The 14102-nt window shown below is 43.3% G+C and overlaps 1 protein-coding gene across 5 annotated transcripts in view; it reads right to left on the bottom strand.

Annotated features, from left to right (window-relative positions):
- FRMD4B (FERM domain containing 4B) overlaps nucleotides 1–14102 on the bottom strand; it is a 219629-nt gene that overhangs the window by 39811 nt on the left and 165716 nt on the right. For all 5 annotated transcript variants that reach the window (XM_045991687.1, XM_045991683.1, XM_045991682.1 and 2 more), the window contains one exon: nucleotides 1320–1403. In XM_045991687.1, the coding sequence (XP_045847643.1) occupies nucleotides 1320–1403 (84 nt within the window). The remainder of the gene's footprint in view (nucleotides 1–1319; nucleotides 1404–14102) is intronic.

A 14102-nucleotide genomic window follows, 5' to 3' on the forward strand; every position in this document is an offset into this window, starting at 1 on the left:
CTTAAAAAAAGAGATCAGCAAATGTTAAAGGCATTTCCTTAAATTATCCACAAAGATTTAGAAAGGATTAAACTGTTCTGAGTCTTGTGTACAACCCCAAATACTCTCCTGTCACTCGCTACTTGGGAAACACTGCTTTCAGAGAAAACCCTTCATTACTGTCCCAGGATAACACCTATTAACTAGAGGGGCACCTGGCTGGCTCAGTGGGTAGAACATGTTACTCTTGATCTTGGGGTTGTGAGTTCGAACCCCATACTGGGGAGCAGAGATTTAGTAAAAAACCCAAAAACTTAAAAAAAAACCCAAAAACTTAAAAAAAAAACTTGACTAGAAAGGTAAGAATTATGTTGAAGTGTGTCACCTTTGATTATCACTCAGCTACTGTACCCTACTTACAGATAGATACCTGTCATATCTCAAGTATAACCTAGAAGGGTAAATGTTTTTATCTCTACACAACCAGTAATTAGCAGTAAATGGTCCCCCCCACCCAGAAACTATCATTTAACAATAATAGGTTTGGAAGGTTCCAGACTCAGGAAGCAACACGGTCTCAGGACTCACTTTTGCTCTTTCTGTGGGAAATGCATTTCACCTCTCCTATGAAAGTTATTCATGTTGAGTATTTATTTTGTAATCAGTTTTTCAGTGGAAAGGAAAACTATCTTCAGGATTCCGAACCATAAATCAAGGAAACTCTATTTCAAGGGGACGTAACCAATTCAAAGTTGGGCGGGGGAGTACTTTTCAAGGAAAAACACTGTATGGAAAATAGATGCTATGGATTCATTAAAATATAAACAGAACTACTTAAAATATACAACAATTTTTGGCCACAGAAGAAACCTCTGATCAGTTAGGTAGTTTCTGGCCATTAAGAAAACCTCTATCCACAGAAATCTGTATTTTATAGCATGGATATTGCACTCTGCTAGATTAGGGCCACATTACCCAGTGACTGCACATATATTGAGCATTACGTTCACTTAAAAGCCCCCTCTACAAAAATAATTAATTTAAAAAAAAAAGAGTAACTGCTTAAAAAAAAAGCTCCCTCTACAGACCTTCAACACACGTGAGTGAGAAGACACGAAGCCACACTTCACAAACGACCAACCATCTTGGTACAATGATCCCCAGTAAGCTTCGACAAGACCCTTTCAAGAAAAGGACCAAGGTCCTTATAGCAGCTCAGACGCACGCGATGGGCTATGGGATACTTTCTTCACTTACGTTTCTTTTAATTTCTTGAAAAGCACGCATTTCTCAGTGGAGGCTATGATAGCAGGGTCACCTGTCGTCCTGCTTTGGCTTACCAGTAAGCAAGGGATGGGTGCTCCTGAAGAGTTTTGGTGGGAAAGGCTGGTAGGGTCTTTAAATCTTTCCTGGCATTTTCATCACTGAAAAGAAGAGGAATACAGTAATGTCAGTCACCATTACCTAAAATAGCATCCAACCTGGCCACCAGAGGAAATCTGCTAAATAACCACAGGATACTGGGCTATAGCCAAATACCATCAGTACACACGTAAGGCTAAGGATTCAATTAGAGAGAGCCGCCAACGGAACCCCCACCCCAAGCCATTTGATATTTTGAAGTTTTTAAAAAGACAAAAAAAAAAAAAATTAAAATTACAGTATTCAGGTGTCATAATCCTCTTTTCCTTACTCTCCTGATAAACTTGCAGCCATTTTCATTGTATATTTCTTATGTGTATCTGTTCCATTACATAATTATTATTATGATGGATATTCCATTTTTACACAGCATTCTTCAAATTTCTTCACATACTTTTTCTGTGTCCCTATAGCACCCTCATAATGACCTTTAGTGGACACATAATGCTGTTGGAATGTTGGTTATCACAAAACCACTCGGGTAGTATCACCAATTTTTCATAATAGATATCAATTCAATAAAAAAGTTTATATAGGGGCACCTGGTGGCTCAGTTGGTTAAGTGTCTGCCTTTGGCTCAAGTCATGATCCCAGGATCACCTGCTAGTTACAAATGAAAACACTGAACCAATTAGTTTCAAGAGCCATCATTCATGCAATTTTCACATTAGCTTCCCTGGGGTTTGCCCCAATGATTCACACTCAAAGAAATGAAGCCCCCACCCGGAGGACCAAACCCAAGCACGGTGAATCTCTTCCCAAAGCAGTCATTCAACACTCACAGGTCAATTCTTACAGATTAATCTGGGGAACCAGGCATGGCCTGCAGACAGGTTTTATTTGACCCTCACTGTACTGTGCTATATTAGAAATTGCTCACTCCTGTCACCAGAGCAGGCTTGATATAAGTGGTTCTCTTTCACTGTCTAATTTTGTTTTTTGGCTTTACCATCACATTTCCTGACTGTGTTACAGGGCAGTCAAGTGAACCCACCGAGCAAACTGTACATACGCTTACTGTCTTCCAGTAAGAACCAAGAGTTGAGTGTCACCTGGATTGGAGACCCTATGATTTGCACCTGTCAACATTACATTTCAAAAGGAAGGCTGTGGCCCTTCCTAAAGGTTAAAGATCCTGCTTTACAAATTGCTACAGGAAATAAAAAGTCACTTGGCTCCTGCTCTTACGTAAGAATAAATCTTTCTATTCATTTGAAATCTAAGCAGTATGGCTTAACCACATTGACAATCTTGGAAAACAGGTTTGGGCTTCCTGAAAACCAAAATATACCACAATCCAATTTATTCATATTAAAGGTCATCTGTCAACTCTCAGTAATGATATTTATTTTTCTTCTTAATAATTTCTTTTATGCTCTGTCCTTCAAATCCCATTTCCTTTTTCAGAGAAGTTGGCTTGGGAGTTTTTTTTGTGAAGGGAAAATACATGTACATATTCTAAATGATAGGCTAAGGACAACACTTTTTGTTATTCATTGTCACCACCAATGACATATGTATTATTATCTTCTGGGTCCATGTGAACTATATGCCATGTTCCAAGGAGTCAGCCTAGCACTCAGTTACCTCTTTGGGTTATTGTTAACTTTGTGGCCATCTACTCACTAAAGTAGAAGCTGCTATTTACTTCATTTACTCTTTTAGCAAGTATGTATCGAGTACATACTATACACTTAGTATGCGGAAGCAAAAGAGAAAGGAGGGGATAGAAGTAAGGGAGAGATTTTATCCATCATTCTATTCAGTGAGCTCCCTGAGAGTAAATGGGACGACTGACATTGAGGCCCTTTAAGAAGGCTTCAGTTCCTGTGTCCTCAAAGCACCAGCATCTCACAACACTGAGATTTTTCTAGAACTTAAGCATTTAGTATATGCTTGGTAAACACCAGCAAGTTACATGTTAGTGCCTAACTAAAGAAACAGCTATGTGTTTCAACAGAAGAAAACTACTCCCTGTGTTGGATTTATTGAAAGATAAACCCTGGTCTTTGACATGTCATCTTTTCAAGGAATTTCTCTTCTTTTCTTTTCAAGATTTATTAATTTATTTTAGAGGAGTTGGAGCAGAGAAAGAGGGAGAGAGAATCTCAAGAAGATTTCCTGCTGAGGGCTGAGTCTGACACGGGGCCAGATCCCAGGACCCTGAAATCATGATCTGAGCTGAGATCAACCACTCACCCACTGAGCCATACAGACACCCTTCAAGGAACTGTCATGAGTAATTTGAACTATAAAATAGTCCCCCCTTATCCACAGGATATACACTCCCAGACTTCCAGTGGATGTCTGAAACCACAAATAGTACCAAACCCTATATACTGTCTTTTCTCCTATATATACATACCCATGGTAAAGTTTAATTTGTAAATTAGGCATAGTAAGAGATTAAAAATAATAATAATAATAAAATAGGGGTGCCTGGGTGACTCAGTGGGTTAAGCCTCCACCTTTGGCTCGGATTATGATCTCAGGGTCCTGGGATCGAGCCCTGTATAGGGCTCTCTGCTCAGCGGGGAGCCTGTTTCCCGCCCCCCTCTTCCGCCTGCTTCTCTGCCTATTTGTGATCTCTCTGTCAAATAAATAAATAAAAACTTAAAAAAAAAACCACAACAGAATAGACAATTTAACAATGTACTGTAATAAAACTTAAATGAACATTGTTCTTTCTCTAAAAATACCTTATTGTCCTATATTCACCATTCTTCATACGATGACATGAGATGAGGAGATGCCATGAGGGGAACAACCAAGGCATTGAGACCTAGCATTAGGCTACTAGGGACCTTCTGACGATTTGTCAGGAGGATCATCTCTCCCGGACTATGGGCAACTGAAACTGTGGAAAGTGAACCCACAGGTGTTGGGGGGGGCGGCTACAGTTAGAACCACCCCAGTTATAAGACGTGGTTATAAGATGTGGTAAGATGCTCTTCATCTGGATGTGGGGGTTGAATGAATCAATATAGCACCAAAGATCACTCATGGGCCGGTATCCTAAGTAACAATGAGTATTCACTCACGAAGACTTTTCTGGGGAACCGTCAATTGCCGGGAAGCAACCAAAATGTGCATCAATAGGGATACAGCTTAGGGATCGTTTTAAGCAGAGTTTAGACTACTTTAAAAGGAGTTTATCTGAATAGGTAGAGCCCAAGGGATTTGGGGGCAGTTCAGCTATTCTGAATAATACTGTAATGACACACATGATATTACGCATTCGTCCAAATTTATAAATTCGTACAACACAGACTGAATCCTAACTTAACTAGGGACTTTAGTTAATAATTATGTAATAATATTGACTCAATTGTAACAAATGTACCCCACTAGTGCAAGATTTAATAGGAGGGTAAACTGTTGGGGGTGGGACATGAAGGGGAAAGAAAAAGAGGGTAGATGGGAACTCCGTACTTTCCACTCAAATTTTCTGGAAACTTAAAACTGCTCTAAAATAATAAGGTATATTAATTCAGAAAATAAAGAAAAAGAAAGAAAGAAATACACTTTAGTGGCTTTTAACCTGTGTGGCTTTGCTCCTCAGAGGGCACTTGGCAATGTCTTATGACATTTTTTTAAAGATTTTATTTATTTATTTATCTGAGAGAGAAAGAGATAGCGAGAGAGATCGTGAGCAGGGGAAGGAACAGAGAGAGAGGGAGAAGCAGACCCCATGCTGAGCAGGGAGCTTGATGTGGGACTCCATCCCAGGACCTTGGGATCATGACTTGAGCTGAAGGCAGACGCTTAGCTGACTGAGCCACCCAGGTACTCCATTAAGACTTTTTCTTTTTTTAAAAGATTTAAGTTTTTAAGTAATCTCTACAGCTAGTGTGGGGCTCGAACTTACAACCCTGAGATCAAGAGTTGCATGCTCTACTGACTGAGACAGCTAGGCTTAGACATTTTCATAGTCACATTAAGACATTTTTCATAGTCACAGCTGAAAGGAGGCATTACTGGCATCTCCTGAGCAGAGGCCAGGATGGCTGCTCTGTTTCCTATAATACAAAGAACAGAGCCCCAACAACAAAGAATTATCCTGCCCCAAATGTTAGCAATGTTGAGTTTGACAGAGAGAGATCACAGGCAGAGAGATAGGCAGAGAGAGAGAGAGGAGGAAGCAGGCTCCCCGCCGAGCAGAGAGCCCAACTCAGGACTCCATCCCATGACCCTGAGACCACAACTAGAGCCAAAAGCAGAGGCTCAACCCACTGAGCCACCCAGGCGTCCCACAATGTTGAGTTTGAAAGACCTGACTCAAATTATTATAAAGTTTTTTCTAATCCAGCCCTAAAACTTCTAATTGTATCTTTTAGACCTAATGAAATTCTCGTGGCACTCTTAGACTATAGATATCCCAATAAAAATAGCCCTTGGGGGGGGGGCTGGGTGGCTCAGTGGGTTAAGCCGCTGCCTTCAGCTCAGGTCATGATCTCGGGGTCCTGGGATCGAGTCCCACATCGGGCTCTCTGCTCAGCGGAGAGCCTGCTTCCCTTCCTCTCTCTCTGCCTGCCTCTCTTGTGATTTCTCTCCGTCAAATAAATAAATCTTAAAAAAAAAAAAAATAGCCCTTAGGTACAAATGCCTATCAAAAGCCAAGTGAGAGAGGCATTAGGCATTCAACTATCTAAGCTAGCTAAAAACTGGCAAGTCAGGGGTGCCTGTGTGTCTCAGTCATTAAGCATCTGCCTTTGGCTCAGGTCATGATCCCACGGTCCTGGGATTGAGCCCCCTGCTCAGCAGGAAGCCTGATTCTCCCTCTCCCACTCCCTCTGCTTGTTTTCCCTCTCTCACTGTGTCTCTCTCTGTCAAATAAATAAAATTTAAAACAAAAACAAAACCAAAAATAGGCAAGTCAGAATCAGTATTAGAAACAAGAACACCAGGCGCCCGGGTGGCTCAGTGGGTTAAGCATTTGCCTTCAGCTTGGGTCATGATCTCAGGGTCCTGAGACGGAGCTCCATGTCAGGCTCCCTGCTCAATGGGGAGTCTGCTTCGCCCTCTCCCTACCCCCCCCCCCCACTTAGGAGTGTACTCTCTCTCTCTCACTCAAGTGAGTAAGTAAAATCTTAAAAAAAAAAAAAAGGGAAAGAAAAGAAAAAAAAAGAAACAGAAACACAGTTAAGAATGGTGAAGACTATGAAGAAAAGGAAAATGTTGCCCATTTTCAGTATTTGCAGTAAAATACATTTGCAGTATTACTCAGGATATGGACTGGACTTGACCATATGTGACAGAGATCAACATTTTGATTGGTGACATATCCAGGGCCCCAAACTCTTCTCTTGTTGCTATCCCTTACCTGGTCCAAGACAGCCCATCACTGTGTCACCGTGGCGACATTTCAGCCATTAGGTCAAGGAACAACAATGAGGGAGGACAAACCCATTATTCAGGGGCAGAACATGAAATCTGTTCGCTTTCCCTAAGTCTATTGGCCAGAACAATCATACAGCTATGCTTAAGGCAAAGGACATTGCAATACAGAGTCTTTTCTGGGACAGCCACAGCTACAAACTCTAATGATACGGAAGAGAGAGAGACTGAATATGGGGGAAAACATAATCTGACTCCAATGCTGATAGGGAACCACCACTTAGATCCACGTAATTTCTGCCACGCGGGAATGTGGAACCACTATTGCCTAATGATTACATTTTCCCCCCAACAATTAAGGCAAAAATCTCAGAGTTTTATGTAAGATATCTAATTTTAAAATACTGTCTCCACCAAGAAGCAAACAAACAAAAAAACCCAAAAAAACAAAAATAAAGGGCGCCTGGGTGGCTCAGTGGGTTAAGCCGCTGCCTTCAGCTCGGGTCATGATCTCGGGGTCCTGGGATCGAGTCCCACATCGGGCTCTCTGCTCAGCGGAGAGCCTGCTTCCCTTCCTCTCTCTCTGCCTGCCTCTCTTGTGATTTCTCTCTGTCAAATAAATAAATCTTTAAAAAAAAAATAAATAAAAACGAAAACACTGTGCAGGCTAGATATAAAACGTACCACAGGCCATCACTCTCGCTCTGCAATTTGTGACATAAGCTATTAGTATAGAATGGACAGGGAGATGACTTTCTCAGCTCCTCACCCTGGTTTCCAGTTTCAAAAAATTTATTAACAGTGCAAATTGTCAGTAGTGCAAAAATAAAAGAGTTATAGAAGTGATTTTGACAAATGTGAAATCTGGACCACATCCCAAATGATTATATTCTCAGGAAAGGACAAAGCCTTATTTTTTTGTATTAGAAAAGGTTCCTAAGGTACCTCTACATATTTAGTCATTTGTGCTTTTGCAGAAACATCCTTTCCCTTATAACATCACTCTCCTGTAAGAACCCATTTAATAGCCCATTTCTAACAAGCCACCACAGATATTGAGATAATGGAGCCGTGGACATTAGCTATCAACATTAAGAGAGAGTCCCAGAAGGACTCAAAGATGGCTGAGACAGGCAGCCTAACAGAAAAGCAAACAGTGCACAGAAGTAGAAACCCTATGACCAACAGACAGAATCAAGTGCTCAGTTTCATAAGTACCCAGGGAAACACAAATTAAGCCCTCAATGAATCATTACTATGTATAAGACTACCAAACTTAAAACTCTGATAATACCTAGTCTACATGAAGGTGTAGGGCAGTAGAAACTTCATCCATTGCTAGTGGGAATGTTAATCAGCATGATCATTTTGGAAATTTGCATATCCTACACACAGAGATCCTTTCTTAGGTATATCCCGAGAAACTTACACAAAAGAGTAAACTTTATAGCAGCATTGCTCACAAAAAGACAAATAAGGTTGGCGGGGGAGAGCTAAATGATGGACATTAAGGAGGGCACTTGTTATGATGAGCACTGGGTGTTGTATGTAAGTGATGAATCACTAAATTCTCCTCCTAAAACCAGTATTACACCATATGTTAACCAGCTAGAATTTAAATAAAAACATGAAACAACCAAAACCCGAGAAAACCAATAAGGAAACAACTCAAATATCTCAATAGGAATGATAGAACTGTAGTGTATTCAAACAAAGGAATACCATATAGCAAAGAAAATACACCACAGCTTCACACGTGATGAAATTCGCAAATAGTAAGCAAAGAAGCAAGACCCCAAATAATACACACTTCACAATCCCATGCTCTAAAATAAGCAAAATAGGGGCTCCTGGCTGGCTCAGTCCATTTAGTGGCAGCCTTTGGCTGGGATCATGATCTTCAGGTCCTGGGACTGAGCCCCATGCGGGGCTCTCTGCTTAGACTTCCCCCCAGCTCGTGCTCTCTCTCAAATAAACAAATAAAATCTTTTTAAAAAATAAGCAAAATGAAACTAGAGATTCATATTTAGGTGTTAAAAGTAGAAAGCAAAACAAAAAAATATGTACAACAGAGTCAGAGTACTTCCGGGGAAAGAGGATTTAACTGAAGGGGGGAGGGGCACGGTACACAATGGGGGTGGGGTGGGGTCCTGGCTGGGGGTGGGGTGGGGTCCTGGCAACATTCCTTCTTGGGTGTGGTTACGTAGCTGTGCACTCTCTGATTTGTTCTTTAAACCAAACACACATGTTTTAGGCACTCTTCTGCGTGATATAATCCTCACCAGAAACTACATCCAATGCGGTTATCGCAGCCCATTCACCGCCCTTTGGAGGGGGAGAGCTGCGGCGCTTCCAAAGGCAAGAGGTGGTAACTGACGAACCAAAAAGTCAACCTACCAGGGTGTTAGAAACACTGGCGCGTTATTCTAAGGTTAATCCCGATCATTTCCAGAGTTCGGGGCCAAGAAGGATTTCACGTCTGAGTGGACTGGTAGTAGCTGAGTGCTGATTGGTTCGCCCTGGAAAGAACCCAGCCCTGGGGAATGTGCTGGGGAGTCGGAGGCCAGGCGGGTTGACTGAGCTTCTGCGGAGACGGGCCCCTCCCCAGGCGGCGCAGGGCAAGAGGTTTGGTTTATATGAATCGGGATCAACCTCAGAATCCAGAGGGAGGGCCCCAAAGCAGCTGGGAGGTGAGCAGCCCTGGATGGAGATGTCTCTGCCTTTCCCCGGCGCTAAATGCACTCACCCTGACTGGGCGTTCTTGACCTTAATGGCAAAGGAAGTGTTATTTGAAAGATGCACTTGACCAGAATTGCCAAGACGGACTGATTTCCCCAGGTCCTGGCCAGAGAGAAAACCCATAAATCTCCAAGACTGGTTACTTCTCAGTAACTAAACCGGAATTCCTTGTCTTCATCCTCAGCAGGAATTCGCTGTCACACTGAAGAACGTGCTCATGCAGCGTCTGATCTAGGCAGAACGCCTCCATTAGGTATTCCAGAGTCCTACGCTGATGGCCTTCTAGAAGGAGGCAGCCCATGACCCATCATTTCGCTCCTGCAACTATGTTTCAGGCCATGTCCCTTTGGCAGTCTCAAGCCCCCTTTCTTGGGCTGTTGTTTTTATTCACTGACCTCAAAAGCCCTGGAGGAATGTGCCAACCTCACTCCTTTTTGAGAAAGCCACATGGTTGGCAAAAACGAGGCTACCCTTTGTGTGTGCGGGAGCACTTGTGTGGAAACAGCCACCCCCGGCAAATGTGTGCACCTGTTTGCAGCTAACTAGGAACATGCTCACAGTGACGACCAGCCACCTGCCATTCTGACACTGGGGGGCAGGCAATTAGCAAACGATGGCTACCCGCGCTTCCCAGAGCAGACCAGTCGCTGAGCTCCCTTGAAGACGGAAGCTGCGTATGCCTGGTGTGGGGGCATCCCTAGGCTTCTAGGACACTTTGAAAAAAAATGGGGGGGGGGAACCAAACCGCTAAACTTCCCTTTTCCTTTTGAGGCTACAGTTTTTCTTACCTGAAACACAAAGCAAAAGTGCCTAAAAAGCTCATGTTGAATATAATGACCCAGTGGAAATGTCTGTAGCAACTTTACTACACAAAGAAATAAACTAAGCTCTTTAAAAAGTAACTTAATGCTTCCTCCTCTCTCTCTCTCTGCCTGCCTCTCTCCCTACTTGTGATCTCTATCTGTCAAATAAATAAATAAAAATCTAAAAAAAAAAAAAAAAAAAAAATGGGGCGCCTGGGTGGCTCAGTGGGTTAAAGCCTCTGCCTTTCGCTCAGGTCATGATCCCAGGGTCCTGGGATCGAGCCCCGCATCGGGCTCTCTGCTTGGCAGGGAGCCTGCTTCCTCCTCTCTCTCTCTCTGCCTGCCTCTCTCCCTACTTGTGATCTCTATCTGTCAAATAAATAAATAAAAATCTAAAAAAAAAAAAAAGTAACTTAAGACTAGTCTTTTTACCCATATAAAACTCAAAATCCAGGGGCACCTGCATGGCTCAGTGGGTTAAGCCTCAGCCTTCGGCTCAGCTCATGATCTCAGGGTCCTGGGATGGAGCCCCTCATTGGGCTCTCTGCTCAGCGGGGAGCATACTTCCCCTCCACCCTGCCTGCCTCTTTGCTTACTTGTGATCTCTGTCTCTGTCAGATAAATAAATAAAATTAAAAAAAAAAAACAACTTCAAAATCCATTTCATAAAAATGTATATGCAGGGGCATCTGGCTGGTTTAGTTGGCAGAGCATGTGACTCTTGGTCTTGGGGCCATGAGTTCGAGCCCTATACCGGGCACAGAAATTACTTTAAAAATGAATTAGACAAATAAATAAATAAATAAATACTTATGGGTACCTACAATATTGCTTAAAAATGTATATGCAAATATAAAAGTGCTAGCGTTAATGCCTGTTTGAACACTCAAGATGAAGTCTACCATAGCCTCAGTATCATCAGAAATTAAGTAAAGGGGAGAGAAAAGAAATGAAGTAAGAGGGTATGAAAAGGGACATCTGGGGACTTGGGCAAGTTGTCACAGAAGGGAGCTCTATCTAATGCTGGGCTCCATGCAAACTAAAGATTTGCAGTCATTAGGAAATGCGCTAATTAGAAACATTTGCCGGTCTCCTGGCTTTGCCCTGGGAAGACCCTGGTGATAAGCCCTTTCCTTATCTAAGCTTGCTAGAGACCCGTGTACTTCGCCCGAAAGAGCGGGACATGGCAATGATCATACCAGCCACAGAAAGTCCATTTCATGTCTGTTAAATGGTGCAGTGGGTGCCGAGTCACTCCTAAAACGTTCCAGTTGGATCCAGTGTTTAAGGATGACAGCTTGCTTAACCATGTCAGTGTTGAAAGGATCCTGGTTACTGTGTATAAACACGGATTTCTTTTTGACTACGGGACTGATTAACACTCAGTGATTAGCAGTTTAAGGTATGTTACCAGTTTACTTAGAGTGGTTTTTTGCTGGCCAGACTTTCAAATCACCCTGTCTGAATTTTTAACAAATCACATTTCTGTCATTTCTCTGGGAACTTGGCTTTCCATGACAAGTCTAGTTTATTAGCTCCTTGACTTCATAACTGGGAGTTGTAACAGTAAATTTCTTTCTACTAATTCCTAGGTAAGGGGATATTAAAGGTGACAAGTGCAGAGTTATCACACCACAGTCCCCTGACCAGCAGAATCAGTTTTATCTCAGAACCTGTTAAAAATGCAAATTCCTGGGGCCTACCCCAGACCTACTGCATCAGAAGGACTCAAAGGGGGACCCAGCAATCTGTCTCACACATGACTTGAGAAGCCCTGCCACAGAATAATAGAATATACACATCATAAAACACAAGATTTTCAAAAAAGAGACAGTAAGCAACCATTTAAAATAGAAAAGAAGGTCCCAGAGGCTGAGGACAGGCTGAGTTTCAGGAGACTCTAGGGGGCTGACCCAGGAGTGATGCCAAGTGAGCACGTCATTGAGTCCCCAAAAAGAATTGCTTTGAATTTCTCACCCTCATTGGGCATTATTAGGGGGCAGAGTTTGGGAGAAAGCCTCTCTCTATATATATTACGCTATTATAACCAGCTTCCTCATTTCTGTGAAAACTGAAATTTAAGAGTGATTAATTTAAACTCCCACAATAAGAAAGTAGCAGATGGGACTCCAAGCCTGTGCTTGACCCACTTTGCCTGATTCCTCCAGATTCTGACAAGAGGGGGAAGGGGTCGCTAGGGAAGAAAGGGAGGACTCATCCGCTTAACCTGGGGCTCCAGAATTTATAAATACGGTGGCCACTGACTGGTTCTAGGCCAGGGATAGTTTCTTGGGGGAGGACAGATAGCCTTTTTTTTTTTTTAAGGACAGGTAGTTTTTAAAAACTAGATTAATCTGTATGAGCCAAAACCTGAATTAAACCGCATAAGAGATCTGAACACAGATAACAAAACTGAATGTGTTACCACTCTTGAACCAGCCAAAACAACTACAGTTCACAGCTATCCCCTAATAGCAAAGATACCGAACTTTATTAAAAAGGTTTTTTTTAAAGAGCTACAAAATCAGACCCCAGCCATTTTCAGCAGAAGTTTAAAGCAGGACATCCAAACCCACCTGATCCTCACTTCAGGTGAGAAGCCCAACATCCCCTCCAAGGCTCCTTAAACCACACAAAGTATCCCTCGTGCCCCATTTTTTAAATACTGACTCAGTATTTCATAGGAAGCTCTCCACTCCTGAAGAGTTATCTCTGTTGCAGGAGCCCAAGTCCTGGGAGGAGTGGGAGGACGTAGGACCCACGCTGGCACTTTCATTGTCAATTGTATGCAAAGGGTGGAAAGCTGGGGCTCCCATTCACTCCGAGTCCAATGCCACTACTGATAATGGCGAATAATTAGTCCGGAAAAAGTGCTTACAGAGCCAAGGTAATTTCCCAGTAGCTAAAAGGAAGTACCCTCCTTGCCTTCCACCCCTCTAGATTGAAGGAACAGCAGCTAGCGGGTTGGGAGAGCTGAATTCCTTTGGTCCAAACCCGCAGTCCCGGGAGGGGAAAGCTGCCTGCCACCGAGGTTTGAAGACTTACCAAAGCAAAGGGGTTCTGCAGTGAGGTGGCTTTAGGTCTACAACAACAGCAGCTGGTTGGCTCGTTCCCCGGACTCCAGGTTGGAGCAGCAGATGGGGAGAGGAGGAGCCGGAGGGAATTGGAAGGGGAGGGAATTGGAAGGCAGGAGTGGAAGCAGGGAGGGGCCGGCAAAGCCAGACCTCCAGCACGCCCCTCCCAAGTCACAAGGTCTTTCCATTCTTAGAGTTTCCTCCCCGCCCCATTTAAACTTTTCTCAATCACACCTCCAGCCAAATCCCTGGAAGGATTACGTAAGCCCTCCTCCAGTCCTCCTGGGGAAGCCTCAGAGCCCCCACTGCTTCCAGGAAAGGGGTGCCTCCCCTCCCCACATCTTGAGAAAATGAAGCTCTTTCACTAGGGTTCAAGGTGTGAACATGCATTTCCAGGCTGCCTGTGATCTCCAGCTCCCTAGCGCCCCTCAGCTCCTTAGCAGGACAATGAAAGAAACTGGCTTTAAAGGGGGCTGTCCTGGGTGTGTGCTGCGTGGCAGACAAGTGATGGGCATTTTGCTTATAGGAACTCTATCAATCCTCATAGTGAACCTAGATGTAGGCACTATTTCCAATTTACAGACGAGGGGACTGAGGTTTAGAAGAGTCACCTAGCCAGCCCCGTGTCTGCCAGAGTTTGTCCATGGGCAGCCGGGACCTGGATGTGGGCTACTGCAAAGCTTCCACTTAGAAACAAATCAACAGACCAACCAACCAGCTGGCTCTAGACCTGGGGTGTGTAGTAATA

This window comes from Meles meles, chromosome 20, assembly GCF_922984935.1.
Source record: "Meles meles chromosome 20, mMelMel3.1 paternal haplotype, whole genome shotgun sequence".
Lineage (NCBI taxonomy): Eukaryota > Metazoa > Chordata > Mammalia > Carnivora > Mustelidae > Meles > Meles meles.